The sequence below is a fragment of the Pseudopodoces humilis genome, chromosome 2, assembly GCF_049639895.1.
Source record: "Pseudopodoces humilis isolate 2021_Gansu_Grassland_sample_001 chromosome 2, ASM4963989v1, whole genome shotgun sequence".
NCBI lineage: Eukaryota > Metazoa > Chordata > Aves > Passeriformes > Paridae > Pseudopodoces > Pseudopodoces humilis.
The window spans coordinates 87,981,028-88,005,918 of NC_142201.1; the positions used below are offsets into that span (position 1 = coordinate 87,981,028).

General features: G+C 44.9%; 1 protein-coding gene and 1 non-coding gene across 3 annotated transcripts; both read right to left on the reverse strand.

The window, feature by feature from the left end:
• Nucleotides 1-32: 32 nt before the first annotated feature.
• Nucleotides 33-24,725, reverse strand: NCAPD2 (non-SMC condensin I complex subunit D2). Of its 2 annotated transcripts, none has more exons than XM_005523851.3 (31): nucleotides 24,601-24,725; nucleotides 24,433-24,508; nucleotides 24,277-24,335; nucleotides 23,639-23,820; nucleotides 22,971-23,110; nucleotides 22,535-22,662; nucleotides 22,327-22,450; nucleotides 22,097-22,244; nucleotides 20,991-21,188; nucleotides 20,355-20,489; nucleotides 19,713-19,797; nucleotides 18,824-18,998; nucleotides 18,496-18,617; nucleotides 17,356-17,565; nucleotides 15,219-15,393; nucleotides 13,616-13,700; nucleotides 13,347-13,480; nucleotides 12,214-12,346; nucleotides 10,603-10,687; nucleotides 10,337-10,498; nucleotides 9,882-10,096; nucleotides 8,103-8,214; nucleotides 7,677-7,800; nucleotides 7,317-7,472; nucleotides 6,934-7,111; nucleotides 5,824-5,918; nucleotides 3,324-3,404; nucleotides 1,090-1,276; nucleotides 738-864; nucleotides 460-612; nucleotides 33-303 (listed from the first exon to the last, which is right to left on the reverse strand). In XM_005523851.3, exons 1-31 carry the CDS (start codon nucleotides 24,722-24,724, stop codon nucleotides 221-223), a joined length of 4,191 nt encoding a protein of 1,396 aa, XP_005523908.3. In that variant the 5' UTR covers nucleotide 24,725; the 3' UTR covers nucleotides 33-220. The 2 variants fall into 2 exon arrangements, with proteins under 2 accessions (XP_005523908.3, XP_087907917.1); XM_088051791.1 differs by having other exon boundaries at nucleotides 18,824-19,001.
• LOC148184910 (small nucleolar RNA U85) lies at nucleotides 23,895-24,216 on the reverse strand. The gene has a single exon (XR_015772087.1). It is a non-coding gene; the product is annotated as a small nucleolar RNA U85 (small nucleolar RNA).
• Nucleotides 24,726-24,891: the final 166 nt, after the last annotated feature.

Below are 24,891 nucleotides of genomic sequence, written 5' to 3' on the forward strand. Positions count from 1 at the left end.
CCAGGGCAAAATCAGTCCAAGTGGCAACTATGTTCATCATCACTTCCTTTCTTTGTGGAGATATCAGAAGAAAGGGTTGGAATTGCTTTAGCCTGGTGTTAACATCCATTTTGTCCTCAGTTAAAGCACTGTTGTATTATGGGCCAGTTCAGACAAGAGAAGGCGACTGTTGCATAAAGGGAGTTTTATTTTTAGTTAAAGGCAGTGGCAGATGGTTCCCTCAGCGCAGCCGTCGGGCTGAAGATCTGGTGATGGGAGTTGTTTTGGTGGGGGTTTCTTCCTCTCTCAATTGTGCCGATAGCTCTAAAGAGAGTAAAATGTGTCAGTAATGAGCACTTCACTGCCTTGAGCAGAGAAATCTACAGGCAACCTCCACAGTGGTCTGAAGCCCATGACCCATCCCTGTTGGGCCAAATCTGTAGTCCTTCCCCTCTTTGAGCACTTTGTGCAGTGCCTTACCATCCTCGGAATTGTTCTCCTCATCGCTGGAGAAGGTAATGATGTTTTTTTTGCGTGGATGGCGCTTCTGGGCACGCTTTCGGAGGGTGCGGGATGGGGGTGTGACAAAATCGTCATCCGTGTTGGCTGGGCTCAGAGGCTGGCGGCGTGAACCTGTCAAGAAAAAGGGAAAAGAAATAGAGAAAGGCAACAAACTTCTGTCTGTAAGGACAAGGAAGAATCCTTAGGTGTTTCTGCTGGACTGCAAGAAGGTAGGAATATCATAAAAAGGAACGTACTTCCTATTGGTTTCCGCTTGGCTGGCACTGGCATGGGAGTCTGACTGCCATCCTGGCATGTCTCTGTTGAATCCAGTCCTCGGTTATGGGAGGCAGACAGCTTCTGCTCCAGCTCTTCAGCTAGAGCCTGATGGAGATGTAAAACAGCAGTGGAGGGGGGAAAAATTAAGAGAGATGAGGGGAGAGAAGTATTACATCCATAGCAGAATTGCCATCAAGTTAAATAAATAAATTGATAAATTGTTAGGGGTGAAGAATAGTCTGCTGTGAATGAAAAACTGCATGGCTTCCCAGTCACTGTATGTAAAAAGCAATTGTTTTTCTGGCCTGGACCCTTGTCCCACACCCTTACTTTAGTCTCAGGTTTGATGCCTGCTCTGCGGAATCGAGCCAGCACAGTTTGGAAACAATTGTAGACAGCTGTATCTTGGAGCTTGTCTGCAAAGCAGTCATAGTTATCCTGCAGCTTGTGAAGGCCCCGTTCCGAGACTGGAAGCAGAGCAAGGCAGTGGGACAGATCCCGATATTGACGCTCAGTCCTGGGAAAGACAAAGATCACCATTAGCTTCTACAAAAAGGGGTGTGTGAGGATGAGCACATGTCACCCAGAACTACCAGCATTTCCTGCATGTGCCCTGCAGAACTGTGAGATTTGGGTTGTTCTGTTACAGGCCAGCAGCAGGGTGCTGTGCCATACCACACACAACAACCACTCTATTCCACAACACTTAGTGCCTGTCAGGGAAACATGAAGGCTCCACTACTAAAGAATACAGTCACTTGTTTGAAAAGTATCAGAAGTTATTGCTGACCAGGAGGACAAGACTCAGCGAGGTCAGGACTCCTCTTGAAGGGCCTTATTTCAACCACATAACAACCCCCCATGTTCATTTTTGCATGTTTGAGATGATCTCAAGCAGAAGCTGTATTTGATGTTCTCTCTCCCCTTCCTGGTTAGTTACATAAAGAAGGTCATATTCATTAAGTTATAAAGTCAACAAATAACAAATGCTGTATCAGAGAAGAACTACATTCAAATTCCAGCAAAAGTGGAAAGAAAAACAAAAGCACAAACTAACATCACTAATGTATATCACTGTGATGGAATGGGAGAGGAAAAGCAAGGCCAAAGCCCCTATTTTTAATATATGCAGAGTGAGGGCCTCAAGTCTGTCCAGCACATGCTGTCTCAGGATGCTCTGCTCAAACCTAGACAGATGGAGAACAAAGCTGCAGCATCCAGGTGTTTCCACTTTTACAGTCTGAATGACACCTGGCAAGTTGCTGTGTTTAGAACTCCAGAAATGCTGAGGAGGTTGATGGTGGCTGCAAAATCTCTTCTGACAAGCTCCTGTTTTAGCCTGGAGTGAGAGTATTGCTCTAGCAGTACCACTAGTGTGCACCAAACCGATCACCTTTGTGCTACAGAAATATCAGGACATTCTACTAAAGGTGAGACACAACTTATACACAGATGGTTATTTACAAATGTGGTGTGAAGAGCTCACCAGTGCTCCTGGGAGGCAATTTTGGAGAGAGGGACCACTCTCCACTCCTGCTCGGGAGACAAAATCCAAATATTTTGGGAAATATGCAACTCCCTGAGGCAGCTGAGCAGGTCACATGCCCAGGCACTGTGCACAAATGGCCAAGATAAGCAGACAGCTTAAACCTCAAGGGCAAAGCCACGACAGTGGTGAAGGAAAACCACAGGAATGGAGGAAACCAGGGTACACCAAAGGCAGTGGAAGTTAAAATTAAGATATCTCACTGGAAGTACATGACAGGGAAGAAGATAAGTTTCTGTTAGTATTCTTCTTGGAAGGAAACAAAAAGTGTACACCTGGGTCAGTGAAATTATAGTTTGGGGAATGGGGGAAAAGCAGCTAAAAAACCCCAAAACCCAGAAAGCAAAATGATATCCCAGATTCACAGCATGGATCCTGCATTCTATACTCTGTAATTGCATGCACAAGCAAGGCATGCACATCTTGGAGATGGAGCAGAGCAAAAGCCGAATTGTATAGTGGCACAAGCACTTAGGTAAAATAATAATAATAAAAAACCAAAACAGAGTTCCAGGCATTGACTTGGTACTGAGCAGCCCATGCACACAGAACAAAGACAGGCCTATATCAGCATGATAGTTGAGATCACCCCAGACAGGACTGCTGGAGGGATCCCAACTTCTCAGCTGAACACACTAATTTCCTAGCTGAGCTGCAAGGGAATAGCCCATGGAGAAGGATCACAAAGGTGTAAAATCCACTTGTGGCATGTCTCCTTGCTCAGCTATAATGCAGATCTAGACTATCACAAAACTTTTTCCTTAGAAAAAAGAAGGAAGAGGGGGGGTCAATCACTGCATAGTAAAACCAGAAACCTTAATTTACAAGTATTCATATATTTTTAGCAGAAGGTAGTTAAAAAAAAAAGGGGGACTTAAACCAAGTGATATTGCATTGTCACTTTGGCACATGAAGAATATAATGGGAACCTTTTACATCCACCACATACAAGCTCATTTCTTCTGAAAAATCCCAAGAAGCAGAAGCACTTGGCAGGAAAATCAGGATTGCAACCCACCTGGCAGTCCGGAATCTCTGACAAAGTTTCTCCACCAAGCTCTCTGTTTGTTTGTCCTTTGTAATATATGAGAACAGATGTCTGCAAGGGAAAAAAAAAAAAAAAAAGCAAAATATTAGAGCCCACAGAGGAATCCCCATTTCAGGTAGGAGGGGTGCTGAAAAGGCAGCAGTGCTGACTTCTTATCTGCTCCTTCCATCCAGTTTTAAGAGCATGCAGCTCCTCCAGACAATATCCTCACTTCACAAGTTGCACTGATAGACTAGTTGTGTGCGCCAAGCAAACCTTGAGGGGAGCACTGTGGCATGCAGTATTTTCTCCCCTCAGAACCATGCTTGTGACTTTTTCACTACTAATTTGCTGAAAGTGTGTTGTTGCATTTTGGATCAATGCAAAAGTGAGCACTACTTTGCACTAAAAACAGGAACAAAGCTTAACAGAACTTAAATGCTAACCTGATCCATTTTTCCTTAGCTTCTTGAGGAACAGGGACACCTGGACTTTAGCACAGTTAAGCACTTGTGCATTTTGCACTATGTCCTCTTAGAAATCACTGAATAACTTTATTTATTAAGAAGGTCCTGCTGCTCTCTCTTTTTCTTGTACCAACATTTCTGTCAACTTAAGCTCAGTCAGGTTGCCACTGGCCTTGATATAATTGTTCTAAAACACTTCCTTGTTCTGTTTTTGTTATGTCTACAACCAGCACACCGAGTTGCTTTTCTAAGATACATAACAGACACAGCATTCTCAAGAGTCCTCCTTTTGCATTTGTTCCAGCATCAATTCATCTTTAACTTAAGTGACCAGAACAGTGGCAGCACTTCAGGCAAGGTCTCACCAGCACTGCCAATGCTTCCCTCTACCAGAAAAAACTGGGCCACTAAAGCAGAAAGTGGCATGCACCTTTAACTTCAGCCAGAAGATGTTAAACAACTTCTAAGCATTCAACCTTATACTTTATTCTGCTAGTTTTCATCTCAGTTTTTATTACTATATTTTATTACTCACTCTCCAAAGTTAGTCCTTTAACAGTGATGGTCCCCCCACCACCCTTTTTTACACCTCCCCATTCTCCAGTTTGGTAAGTATCCCTGGAGCATAAGGCACTGCTTCATTCCTAGCCTGTGCTTTTGTCCACCATGGTTTCCAAGTTAAACCTGATCCTCTCCACAATGTAAGCATTTAATATAATGCTGTGTGGGAAAATAGTTCAGTTTCAACTACTAATTCCCTTCTTTCCCTTTTTAGAGGATATGTGATGTGTTAACTGATGATCAGGTCTTTAAAATTAATTTTCTTTACACTAATTTGATACCTGTCTACATTGTTATATCAATACCACCTCTTATTTGCCAGACACCTCCAGTTCTTTCCCTGTATGTTATTGGAAGTCAAAAGTCCATCTTACACCTGTCGTAACCCCACCAATCACACTTTAATGCAATTACTACACTTACTATGCTCCATGTCTGTGGTAACACCTCCAGTTTGATATTAATTAAAAACAGTACTGAAAATTCCAAGATTATTTGGAATTTTTCTACATGCTGCCTCCTGTCTTCCTGTGATGGTTTGCTTCACTTCAGACATTAACCTCCACTTCTACATGTGCTGTCAGGAGCCACAAGCACTAATTCCCAGTATTTCACATTACCCTCCTTAATTAAAGCTGAAGCAAAAATCCATCTACTTTTGCCACCATAAATTAATTTTAGTCTCAATTACACCCTCACTAATAGACCTTTCCTGTGTCTTGTAATTCCTACTTGTGCAAAATCCTGTCCCTCTTTCTACGTGCACTGGATTCTCATAGATAGAAAGACTAGTTGAAAATTCACAGGAGATTTTATTGTTCTTCTCTTCAGCAACAGCAATACTTTTGTCTAACACCCCCTCTATAATCCATAGAGATTCAAACAACTCAGAAAAAACCCTCATGTGGTTAAAACATTATTAGTACTGTCTATGAGCAACCAATAACCTCAGATTGAAATACTCTAATATCTCTACACTCCAGTCAAGCTTTCTTGAAAAAAAACTGAAACCAAATAACAACAAAAAGGCCCCACAAAACAAACCACCAGAAAGCCATCCCAGACCCAAACCTGTTACTGCAATTACAGCTTCACTAAAACTGCTTACAAAACTCCAGTAGCCACCAAAATTACAAAGGCAGCAGTCTTTAAAACCTGTTGTGTTTTCATGTTGCATATCCATGTTCCCATGCGTAAAACCAACTATTTTCCTTTTCTAGAGGGAAAGTAATTTTGAGTTAGTCGCAACTCTTTGTAGAGTCTCTCCTCACCCCCAACCATGTGGTTTTAAAATCAATTCCCCTCAGTGTGACTCCATTTACAGTACAGACTGAAAAAGTCTAATCAAAGAGAACTGAAAAAGCATTTTGTACATGTCAGTGTAGTTTTTCTTCCTTTGACATGACATTCCCTTTGCATAAACATGGTCCTGGCAATAAGAGATTTTTTTAACCTCAGAATACCTCATAATAGTGTGGAAGGATTCCTCCTCTATGCCACTGTTAGGATCTGAGAGATGACTGATGATGTCTGGAAGCAGGTTATAGACAGCATTACCCTGTGCAGAACACAAGTTTTTACATGAGATACAGAATTATAAAAGATGATTTGAGCCAAGCTAAATAAACTGCCCACTTAAAACGACCTCCTTTCTCTCCACCCCAAATCTGCTGACTGAAAGTATCAAGTGTTTGAAACAAGATGTTCACAGCCATATAAACCTATCCAGGACTGTTTGGCTGGGGGGAAAAAACTCAGCCAACCAACAAGCCGAACACTGCACCCCAGCTCTGCTCTTTGGCAGTCTTGGATACAGTTTCTTTGCCTTCCAACCTTGTCACAACCCAACAAAAAAAAGCTTCCTGATAAAGGAAACTGCCCTTCATGGAACTGCTTCCCACCTTGCCTAAAAACGTTAAATCCACATTCTCTTTCCTACTGTTTTTCCACAGCTTTGTGATACACACTGCAGATATAGGAAGTCGGTGCAGTCAGGTGGGCAGCTCTGCTTTAGCAAAGTGAGACAGAAAAGCCCTGGTGTCACTGCAGCCTCTCAGGCAGTAAATCTCAAACACTGAAGTGTCCATGTGAGGCTGCACATGGAACAAACAGTATACTGAGGGTAACACTGCTCCTGTTCTTACCTGCTTGGGCAGAAACTGCTACAATTTAAGTACCTCAGTGTCCCACAGCCAAGAACAACTCAGGTTCCAGAAAAGGTGCACTGCCTGAGCCATAAGGTCAGGGAATTCTGCTGTAAGGCCTAAAGGTGAGCTACAGAAAACCCTTCCTATCCCTGTGCTGGGCATACCCAAGAAAACAAAGGGAACATGCAGTGGTTTGGAGCCTGCCTTCCAGTGTGAATGGATGAGGTCAAATTCAGCAACATCAGGCAGCGATGAAGCAAAACTTGTATTGCAAAATTTCTTTTAACCACCCTTATTTAGTCCACAAAGAGACAGACCAATGGCTCTACACCATTAACTAACCTCCTCCAGGACTCATGTAACTGATCCAGCCTCCAACAGCCCTTCCCTGCTCTTGTGAAATAAGGTCCCTGAGCATCCACTTGCCTTGTTGGCGAGTTCACTGAAGAAGTTCTGAGCCACTCCCATGATTTCTTCCTCTGGGTCTATGAGCAGAGTTGCCATTTCACTCACTTGGCCCTTCACCTTTACCATGTCTTTGAGGATGAGGTGAGTCATCACCAGCCCAGCTGTCTTCCTCACACTTGGGCAGGGGTCCCGCAACCTGACAGGAGCAAACAGTTACTGCAGAAAGCAGCAAGGGGGTGTCTCTGAGTTATTGGTACTTGTGACAGCCCAAAGCTCTGTCTCCCTGCACCAGCATCTTCAAATTTGCTTTCTTGGGTCATTCTCACCTTCTGGAGACCCAGTGTCACCCTTCTATAGAGTTTTTGTCACATGTCCTCTCCCAGCAATGAGTGTGGCATTACCTGGCATAGAGATGCGATGTCCAAGGCTCCACCTGGTTGGGGAAGCGGATGGCTAGATCTCCTGCTGCAATAATGAGGTTGGACCTCACATCAGGCAGGGTGGACTTCTCCATCATCGTGAACAGCAGACGCAAGTGGGAGTCACAGAACTCAGAGCTAACGAGACAGGGTACAGGAAAGAAGGGATAGATAACAAAATTCCATCTCTCAGAGAGCAGAGGAAAAAAACAGTTAAAAAAAAGCGCTATCTATGAACGCTCTTTTGTGTTTGTTCTTTCCTTGGGAAAGGAATTGCAGCATTTGCTTGTGCTTTAGTACTGGGAAGACAGGGAAAAGAACTCTGGCAGGGCTCAGCAGTACCTGATCATGCAGAGTTTGCCAAGAGTGAGGGCTGTGGCAGCTGACAGCGCCGAGTCACTGTAGAGTCCAGGGTTGTTGCAGATCTTCAGCACCAGTGGGACAAAGGCGGAGAACAGGTGCTTCCCTGGAGAGTGGGGAGAAAGACAGTGAGCATGAGAGCACTGTTTGTGCATCCTGCTCTAATAAAAATTATCCCAGAGCTACTGCAAACTACAGTTACCAGTTGACTCACTTTCACCACTGAACAGCCACCTCCAGAAAGGCAGAACCAAGAAAGAGACAGCCTACATGGAAGCTGACACCATGGAAAATGACAGTGTTTCCTTCCAAAGGAAACAGCCTTCTTCCTTCAGGACCTGTTACCCACTGTACCTGCCCTTTCACACAGGCAGACAGCCAGGATTCCTCGGTGGCAGCCACACTTACCGTCTAGAAGTTCTGTCTCACAAATACTGCGGATGAGCTCGGCCTCGGTGTCATCAGCTGTGGCTCCCACAAGGCCCAGCTCCTCCTCCATAGTGGTCTCGTTCCCTGTGCTCTGTGCAGAGAGGATAGTGTAAGAAAGATGTCAGGCAACAGTAACCTCTTTCTTCACATGGTTCTCTTCTCTCAGGTGTGAGGTATATTGCATTTTACCAGCTGCACAACTAAAGTGCAGAACAGAGTGTAATAACACATTTTCCCCAAAGAACTGAATGAAGCTGTGAAGGGTGGTCTGGGATTTGCCAGTCCACATGCTACAGAACACCAATCCCAGGACCACAGTCAGGTTTGAAGGGACTGCAGTGAGTCATCAGGTCCAGCCTTCCTGCTCCAGCAGGGTCTTCCTAGAGAACACATTGCACAGGATTGTGTCCAGATGGTTCTTGAGTATCTCAAGTGAGGGAAACTCCACAACCTGTCTGGGCAACCTGTTCTAGTGCTTGGTCACCCCCACAGTAAAGAAGTTCATTCTCATATTCAGGTGGAACTTCCTGTGCAGCAGTTTCTGCCCATTGCCTCATGTCCTAGTGCTTGGCACCACCAAGAACAGTCTGGCTTCATCGTCTTGGCACCCCCTTTTCAAATATTTACAGACATTGATGAGGTCCCCTCTCATAAGAGGGCTTATAAGAGGCCCAGCTCCCTGAGACTTTCCTTCTGAGAGAGATACTCCAGTCCCTTAATCATCTTTATTGCCTTCCACTGGACCTGGTCCAGGATCTCCATGTCTGTCTTGTAATGAGGTGCCCAGAACGTAAAGGAAGCTTAAACAACTGACACTACCAAGATAAAACAGACCTAGGAGACATCCAGCATCAGTATGTGAGACCTACACGGCTTAAGGGACATTCAAATACTAATAGCAAGAAGCTCAAAGCAGCCTTTGAATTGCTGGTTTTGTAAGCAAGACTATGGGAAACCTTACAGCAAATAAAAAGCAACACAAGGGAAGAAAGGGCATTGGGCACTGCAAAGGGGACCAAATCTGTATCCACTGCTACTTTTTTTAAAATCTGATAATAACCTCCTCCTGTGTGGAAAATGGTAGCAATACTGATAAGCAGGTGGATAAAGGAATGAACTACAAAGTTCTCTGTAGACTTAGCAGTATAAGCATCTAATAGAGACTGGATACCTAGATGGACACAACATTTTTCTCTATTCTTACACAGGAAAATCAGCCTCATTACACTCTGAAAAACAGTCCTAGGCAGACCTAACCAAACAGGGCATTTGTAGCATCCAAATCACATTAGAAAGACTACGGTTAAACCTTGATCATTACTACCTAACAGAGGATAGGACTCTCAGATCTTCTGGACTGGGGTTCTAGGAAGCCTTTTTCCAGAACTCAGGGCACAAATGGATGTTCTTCACCACTACTGCGTCAGTTGCAAAAGATTGCACTGATAAGAAAGAAGGTGATGAGTGAAAGGGGAATGTTTGGCTAAAGCAAGAGGATAAACATGGCCAGGACATCATCTTTCACTCCCTCCCCTCTTCCTCTTCAAAACTCAAGACCAGTGTGGGAGTTTTAGTGAATAGGGTCTTTAAAGGACCTCAGTGCTCCCTGTCAATCCTGACCAGTATGTGTCTGTTTCTATTCCTGAAGCACACATCACCCTGTACCTCATGCAACCTCAGGATTGCATCCTCCAGAAGTTTGCTGTAGCTGGGACACTAGAAGAGCTGCCTATAGGAAAAAACCCCCCTGGTTCTAACCTGGGCTCTCTGCTTCTTTATGCTTGTGTCAGATTGCTTCTTGGTCTTCTCCTCTTTAAGGACGCGACGTCTGCGTAGCTCTGTACTCACGGACACTTCCAAATATGCTACCTGCTGCAGTGCCACCTGTCCCACAAGGGATACCAGGTGCAGCAGCAGGAATGTGGGGAGACTGCCAGCACCATCAGAGACTCCGCACGGAGCATCCCCTGCATCTAAAGGAGAGAAATGACCACAGTTCAGTGTTGATCTAGACCTCTTCCCCATTAGTTAGTGCCAAGTCTCACTGTATAACCCATCTTCACACTCCACAGACTCCTTCACAGCACTCATGCCCTCCTGTGTCAACACTTCCACCAGCCCCTCAGCTCTGTCCTCCTGCAGTTACTCAAGGCCACCCAAAGCAGCTCTGGAAACCATAGGTACAGATTTCCTTCATCAGCTTTTTTCCTCACCAGCTTTCTGCTCATCAGCATCCTGCAGCTTCTCCAGAGCTTGCTGACTGCACACATGCAGGATGTCAGCACAGATCTCCTCTGCCCCTTCTGCCAGCTGGTAGATGAGTGTTACAGCTGCCTCCATGAAGGGGATCCAGTGAGTGCTTGGCTGGGCAAAGCCTGATGAAAAGAGGGAGCAATGTACTCACACATACCAATGATAACACAGGTGGTCTTGCAGCCCAACCCCACCTCCTCCAAACCTCCTGCTGACCTGGGCTCACCTTTACTCACAGTCTCACTCAGGCAACCAAAGAGCATGTGGTTCTGTGGCAGTCGAAAAGGGGCACTGCTCTTCTCCAGTGCTGGCTGCAGAAACAGCAGGTGAGTTACTTCCATGGGAGCAGCATGTAAGATCCCCCCACGCCCTTCCCAGTACTTCACCTTCCTGTGTGCAGTGTTAATCAAATCTATGCCAGGGACATGCAGTACTGCTCTGCAGCTAAACATGCAGCAGGGACATTGCTGTCACTTGTGACAGCACGGTGACTACACTGGGTGGATTTAAAGCTTGGCCAAATGATGATCCCAGGCCAACCCAGGCAGTTCCACCACCTCACCTTAAACCAAAATAATTCTTTTGAAGTGTCAAAAGGACTAATTTAAAAACTGATATTATTTACTCACTCTCTGCAATAAATGAAAAAGGAAACCTCTGGAGCATCTAAGAGTCATCAACAGCAAGTCAACTTGCCTTCTGGTACTCCAGAACCAGATGGGTTTGTTTAAAAGCAAAATACCATCAGTGGAAATAACACAGGATAGGTCTGGATCCAAGACCACCTCCCACTTAGGTTATTGCACACATTCTGTATCAGTTACATAATCTTTTAGGTTAGGAATAAGATAACCTAGAGAACTACTAAACCAAGTATGACAATACCTGAGGTATCCCACCACACCTGTTTCTGCCTGATGGATATTTACTTGAACAAAACAGAATTTACTTGAGGATTTAACAGCTTTCAGTAGCTAGGAACAAGAATTCCTGTTTCACCACAATCCTGTTCTCTGTACTGAACTTCTGGTTGGGAGGAGGGGTGGGGGGAGAAGAGCTACTGCCAGTCAGACAGTCAAATATTTTCAGTTTATCCCTTTTCACATACAAGCGTAAATGCAGACTTAAGTCAACTAAAAATTGAATTATAGCCATCTTTAGAACATTTAAGAATGTTGTGATATACATTAACTCATGAAGTTCATGTAGCAACATCCCCTGTGGAAGGGGCTGTCACAAAATGATACTGCTCTGTGAAGGAGGACTGCCTTTGTGATAGAACTCCTGAACCAAAATGCCCCAAATGACTGAGTCAAAAAAACAGATTTTTTTCCAAATGCATTAAAAAAAAAAAAAGTGTAAATTGTTTCCCAGGGAAAGAAGCCATTATCATGTTGTTCTAAGTACAACATGGACAGGTTTGAAAACTTTCATGTTTTATATTCTGCTGTACAGCTGACAACTCCTGAATATCAATTAATAGGGAAGGCAAAAGAATCACACCACCAGAAAACACCAGTAGAGTAAAGGGCTTCATGGTTGAGAAAACACAAATCAGTTTAGAATTGGGAGTCTGAAGAAGAGAATTGAAAGGAAAACATATTTTCTTGTGCACTGAACTCTTTACTAATTGAATTCAGCCTGTTGCCTAATGAAAATTCTTTTATTACATGTTCACTGATGTGTGCTAAGCTTTCCAGACAGTGCTGCTAAATGGACTCAACCTACTTAATCTCAAAATCTGTAAAAAATTAATTACCTCTCTCTTCCTCCACACAAACAATTTTCCCCCTTTCTTTGTTTCTGGATGACCTCAAGAACAAACTCAGAGCCTTACCTTAGGGTTACTGGCAAGCTTGGAAATAACATAGCATACTTCTTGAGGCAGCCTATAATCTTCACATGCCTTCTCAGACAGCCCCACTGTCACCAGAATGTCCAGGTTGCTACCTATGATCTCTGGCTTCCCTCTGTGGAATGGAACGGATGGGGACATCACAAGAGGTGCTGCTGAAAGTTTACAGAAGCATGGGTAACCAAGAGAAATACTCCTTGTGCCTTGTGGAAGGGAGTGGTTTGAATAAGAAGGGAAAAAAATAAAACCCATCCAAATGACTTGAGATACAGCTAGAGGAGCAGCAAGCAATACTCCACAGAAGCCAGTGTAATCCACTCTCCACTAGGAGATGAGTTTCTCCAAAATGATCAACAGTGGGCACAGCCTCTTTGTAAAGAAAGAAGATTCTTGGCTCTTCTTTCCTATCAGAAAGGACAAAAACTTACAGGGGTAAGAAAAACAAAAATGTTGGAAAGTAAGAAAGAGTCCAGGAGCTCAGGACTTGTGACATATACCATTCCTTCTCCTACTGTGGGAAACAAACCAAACCAAACCAACATTATCCAAAAAAAGCCAATCCCTAATCCACACCCACCCATTCCCCTTTCTGCCTGTGAAAGAACTTTAGGATCACCATTATGCAGGCCTGTTCCTGACATAGGAAGGATTGAAGTAAGAACAGCAAGAAGAGCAGGTAAGCTGAATGCCAAAGGGTTACTGGGCTGATAAACTGAGGAAGTGAAAACCTTTTAGTGCAGATATTTATTTTTTTTGCCCCCAGAAAGTGAAACATTCATTTTTCTTCATGCTAAAGGCCCCAGACATCTCTACTCAGCAGCTTCTCACTGTTCTTATCCAAACACAGACAAAGCTGCAGAGTTGTGACACTCTAAACTCTGGGAAGGATGGGCATTCACACAAGGAAAATAATCTCATCATAATCCTTCAGAGGCCACGCTGGTGGGATCTAGCACAACTACGTTTAGTTCCAGGCTTCATTACCCCATGATAGGGTTTCTATTTTTGAAGCTACAGCCAGAGAGTCAGCTGATGCAGCACCCACAGTTCTTCAATAAAAATTGACTCCCTGTACATCCTTCCACTCATAAGCTTCGACCTGGCCCCAGGCTCACCGTGCCATCATCCCCAGCAGCATCACAGCAGCGCGGCGTTCGAGCGACGAGCATGGAGATTTTTCTGTGAATCGCTCCCAAAGCAGCTGGGTCACAGCAGGCTTTATTTCATCTTTCTGCACAAACTCTGAGATCTGCAAAAGGAATTCAATTAAAAAATTAGAGAGAGGCAAAGGAGAATGAACTTCAAAGTAAAGATATAATCTGCAATGACTACCATTTTAATAAAACAGATACACAATCCAAACCCAGGCAAGGCAAATACTCACTATTTCCTCTAAGCACTGTATTGTTCCCAGTGACGCATCCACCATGATGAGAGAGAGAGAATGCACCAGGGCCTGTGCTTTTGCCCTTTGAAACGAGAAAAATAACAATAAAAAAAATAAAAGGTAAAGAAAAAGCAATTACTGCCCTACTGAAAGAGCTGAAAACATCTGTTGGATAACAGAGATGATCCACAGGATCTGGAAAACTCACACAACAAGCTTGAGTTCTCAAAGTCACCGAACTCAAGTGCCAATGACCATGATGTGGGCTTAAAAGTCCATTGCCTTGCACACTGGTGCTCCTTCTGGTGCTCAAAGATCCAATCAGAGGCACTAAGCAGCCACTTCCCAGTTTAATCTCAACCACAAGTCAAAGTACAATTCCCTAGAAACTGAAAATCTCTCTATGAACAAATGAGGATGGAGCACAAACTGTAGAAATGCTGTCTCCAGGCAATATTATCAGGAAGGAATAAGAAGCAGCAGGTGATCTTTACTGCCCTAATGGTACAAATGAAGGTGAGTTATGGTGCATCTCACCAGAGATCATACTTACCTTATTGCACTAGTATCCAAGAGAATTTACAAGTAAAGCATTAAAAAAAGGGCAAGTGCCACAGCAGAGAAGAGACACAGCTCTGTGTCTCTATATATATACAGTATGGTACCCATATACAGTATGGTAGAAGCAAGTTTGCATGTGGTAGCCAGCTCCCACCACCAAATTCTCAAGAAGGATAAGCGACAAAGACCCTTTAATATCCTCCCATCTAAGACACGTAGAAATCGTTAGAAAAATATTTAAGATTGGTCTGACTGAAATAAAAATAGGAATACATGTGAAAGCACCCAAATAAGAGCTTATAGTATAGTGTGAAGGATAAAGAAATGGGGAATGTGTTGTGTACATCAGAAGTAGAATGCCTACACGTGACCAAGGCCACAGTATGTATGACTTGTCAGCAAAGAAAACCTGAGCTTTGGTAACAGAAATACAGTTTCAACTTCAGACCACACTGCTTCTCTTATTATCCCAGCAGGATGAACAACTACAGTTATAAGAAACTCAAAATGGGACAACTGACATTGGCTAACAGCTTTGCCCACAAAGAGTGAAGTATATAAGACTCCTGGACATGACTCCATATCAACAGTTGACTCGTAATGGGCTGAAATTCACTACTGCAAATCAAAAACCTTGATGGCAAGAGAAACATTCATAATTAGCACTTCTTGTTCCCTATCAGATAGGGACCCTACCCAGACTATTTAGGCAATGCTTTGTATGAAAATTTATGAGAACAATAAATATTAGTGCCTGACATCAATTTAACTTCAAGTAATTCTCAGCATCTGCTTCACAGGGTCTCACAGAGTTTTGCTGTATTAATTTCCTACACATGAGCTCTATGACAAACCAAGAGCAGAAACTCAGCTCTCAGGTCCTGCAGGAAGACTGGGATACTCAGATAATAACATTTCAGCTCAGCATGAAGCATGGCAACTCTCAGTTCTTTTCCTGTCCATACCCCATTTGCAACAGCAGAAAGGGGATGGGGGGAGGGAAAGGAAAAAAAAGCAATCTGATTAGGAAGATCCACACCTCTCTGAATCCTCGCTGGGGCTCAGGTAGAGCTGTCTGTAGGCATTCAGCACGGCCTCCTTAATTCCAGGCTCCTTTGACCATATGAGGGGCAGCATCCTGCGGACTCCAAGCAGTGCCTGGGGCACACCAAACTGTGAGACTGTCACGAAGAACTCAATGGCTTCCTGCACCACTGCAAAGAGAACAGTTGTGATAGTGCAGTTCTTCCCCAGTTCCATTAGAGAGGCCATTAAAACAAATTCATAGGAGAACTCATCTCACAGCAAGCTCTACAATCATCTAGAGATCACTGCTACTGTCTGCAGAGGGCTTGAGTCAGAATGGGATCACTAGTACAAAGATGGAGATGTCCCAGAAAAGAGACACAAATTAACACTATTACAGCTAAATCCAATGGGATACGGTTATGGGAAGAGCACAGAGATTGTCTTTGAGAAAGAACAAAATTCTCTTCTGGCAAACAGTACCTTTGGGAAAAACGATCTCATAGTCATAGCAGACAGCTGAATGTGAGCCCTAGTGCAATGCTATAACTAGAGGAACTAAGCTATTTGATGTACAAATGGGGTAAGGAATACTGTGTTTGGTTCCAGCATCATTACTCCTGAAATATTCTGCCCAGTCTTCTCATAAGACAAAAAAACCCAAACGCTATTAAAATAGACAGCATCACAAGACATCCACAGCAGTGATCGGAGGAGTTATCCAATAAACAGTTCATAGAGTCTGACCTCTGATTAAAAGCTTTCACCTGTACAAGCCCTTAAAAATCAGAATTAAGAGCTGGTATGCTTTCCCTGCCCCTAGTCATACCAGAACACATAAATTTACAACAGAAAAAAAATAAAAAATTAAATATTCAAATATTAAATCTTTAATTAAAAGAAGGCTAAATCTGAGCACACACATCCCTTAGCACCAGTCCCTTACCCAGCAGCATACTCTCTCCAAAAGGAGACAATGTCTCAAAATACCTTAGGCTCTTCAGACACTGAATTTGCCTTCCTTATACTACAGCACAGGACAACAGGGAGGTGAAGAGTTATTAAAATTCATGCATCCATTAAAAAACCACCTCCACAAACAACCCCCAGGTGTTTAAGTACCAAGTAGGGCAATTTCTTGGCCTTGAACTTCAAAGGACCTGTAAAGACACTGAACCCAGGAGTTCATTTTCATGTGTGCAAATAGCTAATGACACCAAACCTTGCTGGGGAAGCCCACAAGCTTTATTGCAAGTACCGTGAGCCCTCAACAGACATGAAGCCTCAGAAGTGTTTGCATGAAGTCTGGGGCACTGCAGTGCCCACACCTATCCATACCCCAGATCTGTGCAAGTGGATGAGCTGGAGAGGATGGGAGTGGGAGATGTGCCCCTCATCCCCTGGAAATTCCAATTTCTGATAAACACTACAAAAAAGTCTTAAGTGATTATACTAGTTCTAATATTAAATATGAACAGCTGAAATAACTCAAAGGCCTTCCGATCACTACCTTTCTCTGCTGAGCACTGAAGAGGACCAGGCCACAGAACCTGTTGATCAGGCTCATGTTTAACTAGAGAATGAAGTTTGAGGAAAGGTGAGTTAGATGAGACCAGCTGCTTAGCTCCCCTCTTGTGGCCAGCATAACAGCTGAAGCTGTGTCAGGGCACTGAGCACATAACCAAACCCAGCTTCACTGGCCAGGCATACTTTGGGAGAACCTCAGCTGAGATGATGAACATCCATCCCTCCCCACAGGAGGCAGGGTAGCTTCGACAAGTGAACTCACTTTGATCACCTAGCTTTTTTTAATTTCAAAACGTTCAAATACATTTCATTTCATATGTTTTTAAAAACAACTTTTAAACATATAGAAAAGACCTCAAACTTTTTCCACCTTGCTATTTAAAAAAACTGATTTCTAAAAAGCTTGTTCATGCCCTATCCAACCCCTTCATGACACTCATTTAGATGGTGCTTGCTTTTCCAATATCTTGGAACTGTCTTTGACATCTGCTCAATGAAGAGCAGCTCCTTCAGTCTTTTCTCCTTCTCCTGGAGCTCTACCAGTCCAGCATCTTCACTCAAGCAAGGAAAGATCTAGACATGCTGAATGGGAAAAAAACAGGCCCCATGGTTATTTCACATACCTGAGACAGAGGTTTCATACATCATCTTGCTGATCAGGTTCAGAGCTTCTGTGATTTTCACTGAGAAGTTGTAAGCATCTTGCAGGTACTGCACCAACATCTCCTGTTTGACCAGCTCTGTTTGAGGCTGCTCTTCCTGTACAACTTCTTCAATCTTATCACTGCTGTTGTCACAGGGGGGATCCTCACTGTTCTCACCTGGGCATGAACCTACACAGCACACTTGTTTGTGAGCAGTACTGAAGATACAAGAAAAACAGGCATGGTTCAGGGCATTTTTACCCTCCTCTCCCCATCCCACAGTGCCACCTTCCAAGAGCCAGGATACAAAAATCCAAATTCTGCCATCAGACCTAGCTACAAAATCTCAGCATGCTGTAGAGCAAGTTCCAGTACTACAGTGTGATGCTCCAGAAAGATGCCAGCTTGGTATAAGGATACAGAAAGCCATGGTCCTGTTGGGGTATACTCCATTAAAATGCTGATGGGGTTAATCTGAACTTGATAATTACCAACAGATGAGGGCCATAAAAGACAATCAGGGAGTTAGGCAAACACTACTCCCTAGCAAAGTTTGTGGAAGTGTGGAGAATTCACCAAGTTAATATTTTTAGACAATAGACTTCCAACAGAAATATGCTCAACGTGATTGGCTAAGCAACCTTACACTGAAACAAACACCAAACATAAAGTACGTGAAGTCTTGAAAATACACCCAGAGGCTCAGGCCCCAGATAACCAAGACTTTGTTTGAACCAGATACCTGGTCAAGCCTGCTAAGGGCAAGCATTATGTGCCACCTGATCAGGAAGCAGAACTCCTGACAAATTCACACAGGGCAGAAAGGTGGGAGTGGTAACACTGGCTTCACTCCCCTCAGATATTATGTGAGTTAAAGCACAGAAATGCACTTTTACTGGGACCATGGAACTGATCCAACCAGAAATTAAGATCAATATGATCCAGCTAAAATGCCAAGGTACTAGATGAACAAACAATGCAGAGATGCTGCAGCTCTAGGAGATGTCAAGTACACACAGACTGAGCCCCACAGGTCAGAGGGGCAGAGCATTCCAGAGGGTTTTAATCTGGCTCTGGCATTATCTTGCACTTAGGGAACAGACAGAATCATACAGTTACCTGTGTAAAGTCTCTTCAGAACACTCAGGATTGTTGCCTCCTCGTTTTCCTCCCCAGCGCCAATGAAAGGTTCCGTTCCCTGGAAGCGACACAGGGCCTTCTGCGTAAGGTGGGCGGCGCTCCTGGACAATGACATTGCCCAAGAGAGTATCAGCAACACATCAGAGCAGAACATAAGGGAAGCCATCCAGCTTTGCCCTGAACACCTGAGAAAGCAGCTCCTACCAGCATCTTGTGCTGGGTGCCCACATCAATCTTTTCCTACAGAGTAACGTTACTGGAAATCACTCCTTGGGATAAACAGTGTCAAACTGCAGAGACTTCTTACTTGTAATTCAGCCTCTTCAACAGCCCGGTGATTTGCTCCACTGTCCTTTCCACTGATTCTTCAACTTCCAACACCTCCTCTTCCTCTTCCTGCAGTGGTTGAAAGAGCTGCTGTGTGGCAGCCCTAACTTCTGGCAGCATCGCTTCCCACTCTTCCTCTGGGGCAATCATGGGAGCTACTTAAAAATCAGAGGGAATGAAGAACACAGACTCAGGTGACACCTTTAATGGGAAGGAAAAACTCATCTGGAACTTAGAGATTCTACCTCCTCTACCTCTACCTCCTCCCTAGGCAGGCACTATTGTCATGGCTGATCCCACCTAGACTCCAGTAATAAGACAAGAACTGTGACATACAAAAAAACCACAACCCAAACCAAACCAGGAAAACAAACAAAAAACCTAAGCAACAAAAAAACCCTAAACCAAACAAAACCAAAACAAAAACTACTGAAGGCAGAAAAAAAAAGACGAGTAAGAGAACCATCATTTCTCTAGCCTTGAATTTTGGTGCTGCCTACAAATCAAGTTTAAATAATATCTGACCAAACTCATGATTCAAGCAGTCCTTGAGTGGTAGAAAAGAGAAAGCTGGGAGGGTGTTCGTAGATTTAAACACCCTCCCAGCTTTCTCTTTTCTACTTCAGTTTTCAGTTCTTACTTACAGGATATATAGCTAAAGGACTGTTGATTTAGACAAGGATATTAATATGGTCCTTTTATAACACCACCACAAGGAAAACTGTTGTGAGTTTAATCCCCTTTATCTGATCTCACCATCTCACACAGGTAGGATCTGAGACAAAAGCTGTGACAACCTGGGAGCAAATTTGAGGAAAAGTAAATTTTGAACTGTCCTAAAAAGTGGAAAGAAAAAGAAAGGAAATTACCTGCTGTGGGTCTGCTACGATCTCTCATTTCTTTCAGTTTCTGCACTTCTTTCTTCAGTGGCTCCTCCAAGTCAGTACAGCTTAGCTGAAGATGTCAGGAAAAGAAGAAATATGTTAGTTATCCTCGTTTTCCTGAAATGCCAGAATTATTCTCTCTCTTCCACTCCCTGCTTTAGTTGTTAATCCCAACAGCTAACTAATCTATGCTAATTTGGAAACTGGAATAGTAGACTCTGGCCCAGTCCTAGAATGACAACTGCCCTAAGTTGCCAGTCTAAGGCTCAGAACCTCAGGAGAAGGTGCAGCTAAACACAAAAAGCTGCAGACCCATGAAGAGTATTCTAAAGAACTAATTCTGATCCTAAGGAGAGAAACCTCACAGTGGACTCAAACTGCTGTAGGTTTTTACCTCAATCACATCCCTCCTGGTCTTCAGCATAGCTATGAATTTCACCAAGAGAGGGATGAGTCCAAGAACTCAAAATCTGAACCTGGGAAGACCAGAAAGCTGCCACCTGCAGTCAAAGGCTACATTGTTCCTCCCACAAGTCACAGAAATGCTACTGCCCTGGCTATAGCACACTGCAGATATTTAGCCTGCAAGCAGACATCTAACATATCCACCATATTAATTGGATTTACCTTGCTGGAGAAGGGATTGTTGGACAAAAATGCAGCCAGGAGCTGGATCGCATTTTTAACCACTATGACAGACTTGTCTTGGAGCCGCCCCACAGCCAGGGACACCGCAGATTGAAACTGAGTCAAAGGCAGGGCCTAGAACACAAGAGCACAGATAAAATTATCAAGAAGGCTCAGAGACTTGGGAAAAGTTTACTGCAGACATATTCATGTACTAAAAAGCACAGATTATAGATTTACAGAAAAGTCTAGGGCTCAAAAGATCTCTGGATATATTCTGGTCCAGCCTCTGAAAACAAGGATTTAGGTTGTGCAGGATCCTGTTGAGTTTTGGTGTATCTGGTAATTGTGATGTTTTCCTATACCAGTGTGTGAAAAGAGGCTGTATGCTATGATCTTTTTTCTAGTTTGTCCTGGTAAGAATGAACAACATTTCATTTCCATCTCCCAGTTCCCCCTTTTCTGGGATCTTTGGTCTTTTGGAAGACATTTCAGACACCACAGCACACAAGGACAACACTTTTCTCAGTTAAAACTTCAGTCTCTGCAAACAAAAAGCAGGGTGGCAGAAATTCCCTCAGAATCAAGCTGGGAAGAGATGACTGAGGCAACACCATTTGCCCAGCAGAAACTTGCCTTGCACTGAACAATGCGGGTGAAGAGCTGCAGCACGCGGCTGCGAACAAAGCTATGGACGTCACACACGTGGGCCTGCAGTATATCCAGGAACTTGTCTCGAGTACCACGGGCAGCTTCCTCCAGCTGGTCACCGTTCAGCACCTGCACCAGCACTTCTGCCATAGCTGCCAGAATGGCATTTCGCATCATGTAACTCTGCCAAGACAGGAGTTGTTGAACTAAGAACAGACTAAAAGACATTACTTGATATACTCAGAGTTTGGGCCTTCCAAATCCCAGGCTTCAGCCCTAAGTGATTTTTTTCAGTATTAATTAGTAAGTATGTATACAGCTGTATTATATATTAAGCTTGGGTGACCATAGTGTGCCTGCAAGACAAAGTAACCTCTGCTATGAAGACAGGCTGAGAGCTGGTCTTGTTCAGCCTGCAGAAGAGAAGGCTCTGGGAAGGCACCTTCCAGTACCTAAAGTGGGGTATAAGAGAGCTGGAGAGGGACTTTTTACCAGGGCATGCAGTGATAGGGCAAGAGAGAATGGCCTCAAAGCGAAGGTAGGTTTAGATTAGATATATGGAAGAAATTCTTTATTGAGAATGTGGTGAGACACTTGAACAGGTTTTCCAGAGAAGCTGTGGATGCCCCATCCCTAGAACTGTTCAAGGCTGGATGGGGCTTTGAGCCACCTGGCTTAGTCGAGGGTGTCCCTAGCCATGGCAGAGGTGTTAATGTCCCTTCCAACCCAAACCCTGCTATCCACGTAAATTCATAGAAGCCAAGAACTGACATGAGAAACACTTACAACAGGTAAAGAAAAGGTAACACAGTGACAAACTCATGAAGCGCTGAAGAACAAGGGACAACAGCAGGGACCTCAGATGAGTAGGCAGTCTCCTGTTCTCTGCCATCTGACAGTGACAACCAGACAGTAGATGTCATGGTTTCTGTTCCCTTTGCATCTTTTAGGTAAGGGCAGAACCTATTCCAACAGAACAGGTTTTGGATACTTGGACTCTGCAAAACAGGTTCTGCTTCCAGACAGAAAAACTGGATAGCAGCATCTCTACCATTTGACTTTTCTGGATGGGTGATTTTGCAGAAACATACCTCCCCATCCAAATGAGGCAGGAGAACACTCATGTTGGAGAGCACCAGAGTTGGAATCTGTTCAGCCAGTTCACTTATGAAAGTAGCATAACCCTTGACTCCAGAAGCCTCACGAGCCAAATCCTGGGGACATTTCTGTCCAATTTCCCTGCACAGAAAGATGAAACAAGGAATGGGGTGCCTCAGGATGGCTAGGGATAGAAGGACGAGGCTTCAGATATTTCTCTCACCTTAGCAATTCACCCACCAGGCTTTTCAGACCATACTCTTTAGCCCAGAGGCTCACAGCCTGTGCAAACACTGGGGCTACATGTTCAAAGTGCTGCAACATCTGTGTGATCTTCAGAGTGGCACCTTTCACATGTGAGAAGGAAGAAAGAGGTCAGGGAAAGTAACTGGCAATGGCTTCAGGAAGAAGGCAGAAGAGCAGGAACTCACTGAACATGTGGTCACAGTGAACCAGAGCTGCAGCAAGCAGATGTGTCACAGCCTCCCGAGTGACACGATACCTCTGAAGGCCGATACTTGGATTCTCCAGGATACGGTAGCAGCTTCCTGTCATTAAGCTAAAACCACAGAAGAGAGACAGCAAACTTCACTATTACAAACATCATTCTAGCACACCACATGTTTCTGCCTGAGTGATTCTACAATGTCCTCTGAAAATTAGCAAACATCTGAATTTTTGTGGCCTGTGTGAGGAGAGGAAGCAGTTCCTACACACAATGGTTTTGCCTCAAGCTGTTTTCTCAGTTTCCCAATGATCTGCACCCCAGTGGGCTGCAATACAATCTCATTGATAAATCTATTGTTTAACTTTTTATTCCTCAGAACCAGTCACTCATTCCACAAATACACCCACTCCAATTCATACCTGAAAAACTCTTCTTCCACTGCTAAACCACCCCAAAGCTGACAGAGATCCAGCTGCAGCAGCTGTGTAAGCAGCCGTAAAAGCGGCTCCCTCTCCTCTTCCCACGAGGATCCAGAAGTCTTGGCATGGTTCTTCCTGTTCTAGAAAGGAGATTATATGGTGAGATACATCAGCAGCTTCACAAAACCCCATCACTACCCTGCCTCCTTCAAAATATAAGAAGTCTGTTAAATTCTACAGCATTAAGAGACACACAGTGAGATGTGTGAGACCACAGGGGACATTTTCCCCCTAATTCTTCTCCCTCAGCTCAGGGCAGCACCAGTGCTTTGTGTGGTTTAAGGATTATACCTGCACCCACTGCCACCATCTCTACCCACAGAAAGGAAATCTTGAGAAAATACTGGCAAACTAAGCCCTAGCCAGAAACTGAAGAATGAAATAGAAAAGTCTGGGTGTCCAAGTCCCTGCTGATGTTTAGACACATGACTGACCCTTTGGCTGCTTTCCATGCAGTTTCACAGAAGCACCAGTGCTCCACATTATCCACTGCTCTTGCTAGCATTACATTTATATAAATTCAGCTATAAAATCTGATAGATAGTACGGAGTTCAGCAAGCTTAAAATTTTATTCTTTTATCATCTTTCCCCCAGTTCCTTCACCTACCTTCCTACCAGGATCTGCCTCCAAACAACTGTTCTTGCAGGTTTCCATTTCAAAGGCATCCATCAGGCCCGTCAGCAAATAGCAGCTCATCTTAAGAGCATTGAGGTGAGCAGCGCGGTCGGCATGGCTCAGCCCAGAGTTGCTCAAGATATTAGGAAGTTCATTGGAATGATGGGACACCACTGAGGAGAAGCAGAAAGTCATGAGCACTCCTTGCCAGGTCCCTCAGCCATCCTCTCTTTGGGAGACTTAGAGCAGTCATCAGATTACCAAAGATGTGTGCTCACATCTCACCAGCTGTAACGTGGGCTGCCCCCTGCAACCCAGGCCTGGGGCATGCTGTCTTGTCCTATCCCCACAGCCCTCCTCAGCTCAGAGAAACACTCACTCTGAGCTGATTCGTCCCACAGATGTATTTTCCAGGGACAAGGGCAAGAGGATTTTCTGTCGGTCTGCCCTTACAGCGAACACGCACAACTCAGCACTGTCCACCAAGATTACAGACCCGTATGACAGGAGTGGGCTGAGGGTGCAGCCCAGCTGGCCGAGTCACATTAGCCTTTATATCATCACGGAGCTGCCAAGGGAAAACAACCTCTCCTTTAGTGCTGCGTCGGCCGGAAACAGCGGGTACCCACCGTGCATCATCAGCTCCAGGGCATCCTCCTTGACAGCCGTGCCCACGGTTCGGAAGTGGCTGCGGGACAAACACAGGGCGTAAGGGTGGCGAGCAAAGAGCTCCTGGCAGAGGGGCGAGCGCCCGCCCCTGCTCCCTGTCCCTGCCCCGTACTCACTGCAGCACGCTGTACACGCAGTCGAAGTGCTGCAGCACGGCCAGCGCGCCCTGCGCACGGAAGGCGGCCCGGAAAGCTGCGGCAAAACACGGAGAGAGGCGGGGAGAGATGGCCGTGAGTCGGCGGCAGGACCGGGCCGACAGGGAAAGGGGTATGGGAACACCTTACCTGCCAGTGCGGGCGGCAGCTCGCGGGTGGGCAGCACCTCCTGCACCACGTAGCGCCCGGGGCCGCCATCCCGCAGCAGATCGGCGGGAGCGAGGGGCAGGTGGAACTTCCGGGCCGCCGCCATAGCCGCCCCGGCCCGGGGCGCTCGAAACAGCGCGCGCGAACCGCGCTCGCCCCGCCCCTTCCCGCCACGGGCCTATCAGCGCCCGGCGGCTGCGCCGCGCGCCGACCCCTCGCCCAATCGCCGGCTCCGCTGCCCTCCCGACGGTTGGCGCAGCGTCCCCCGCGCGC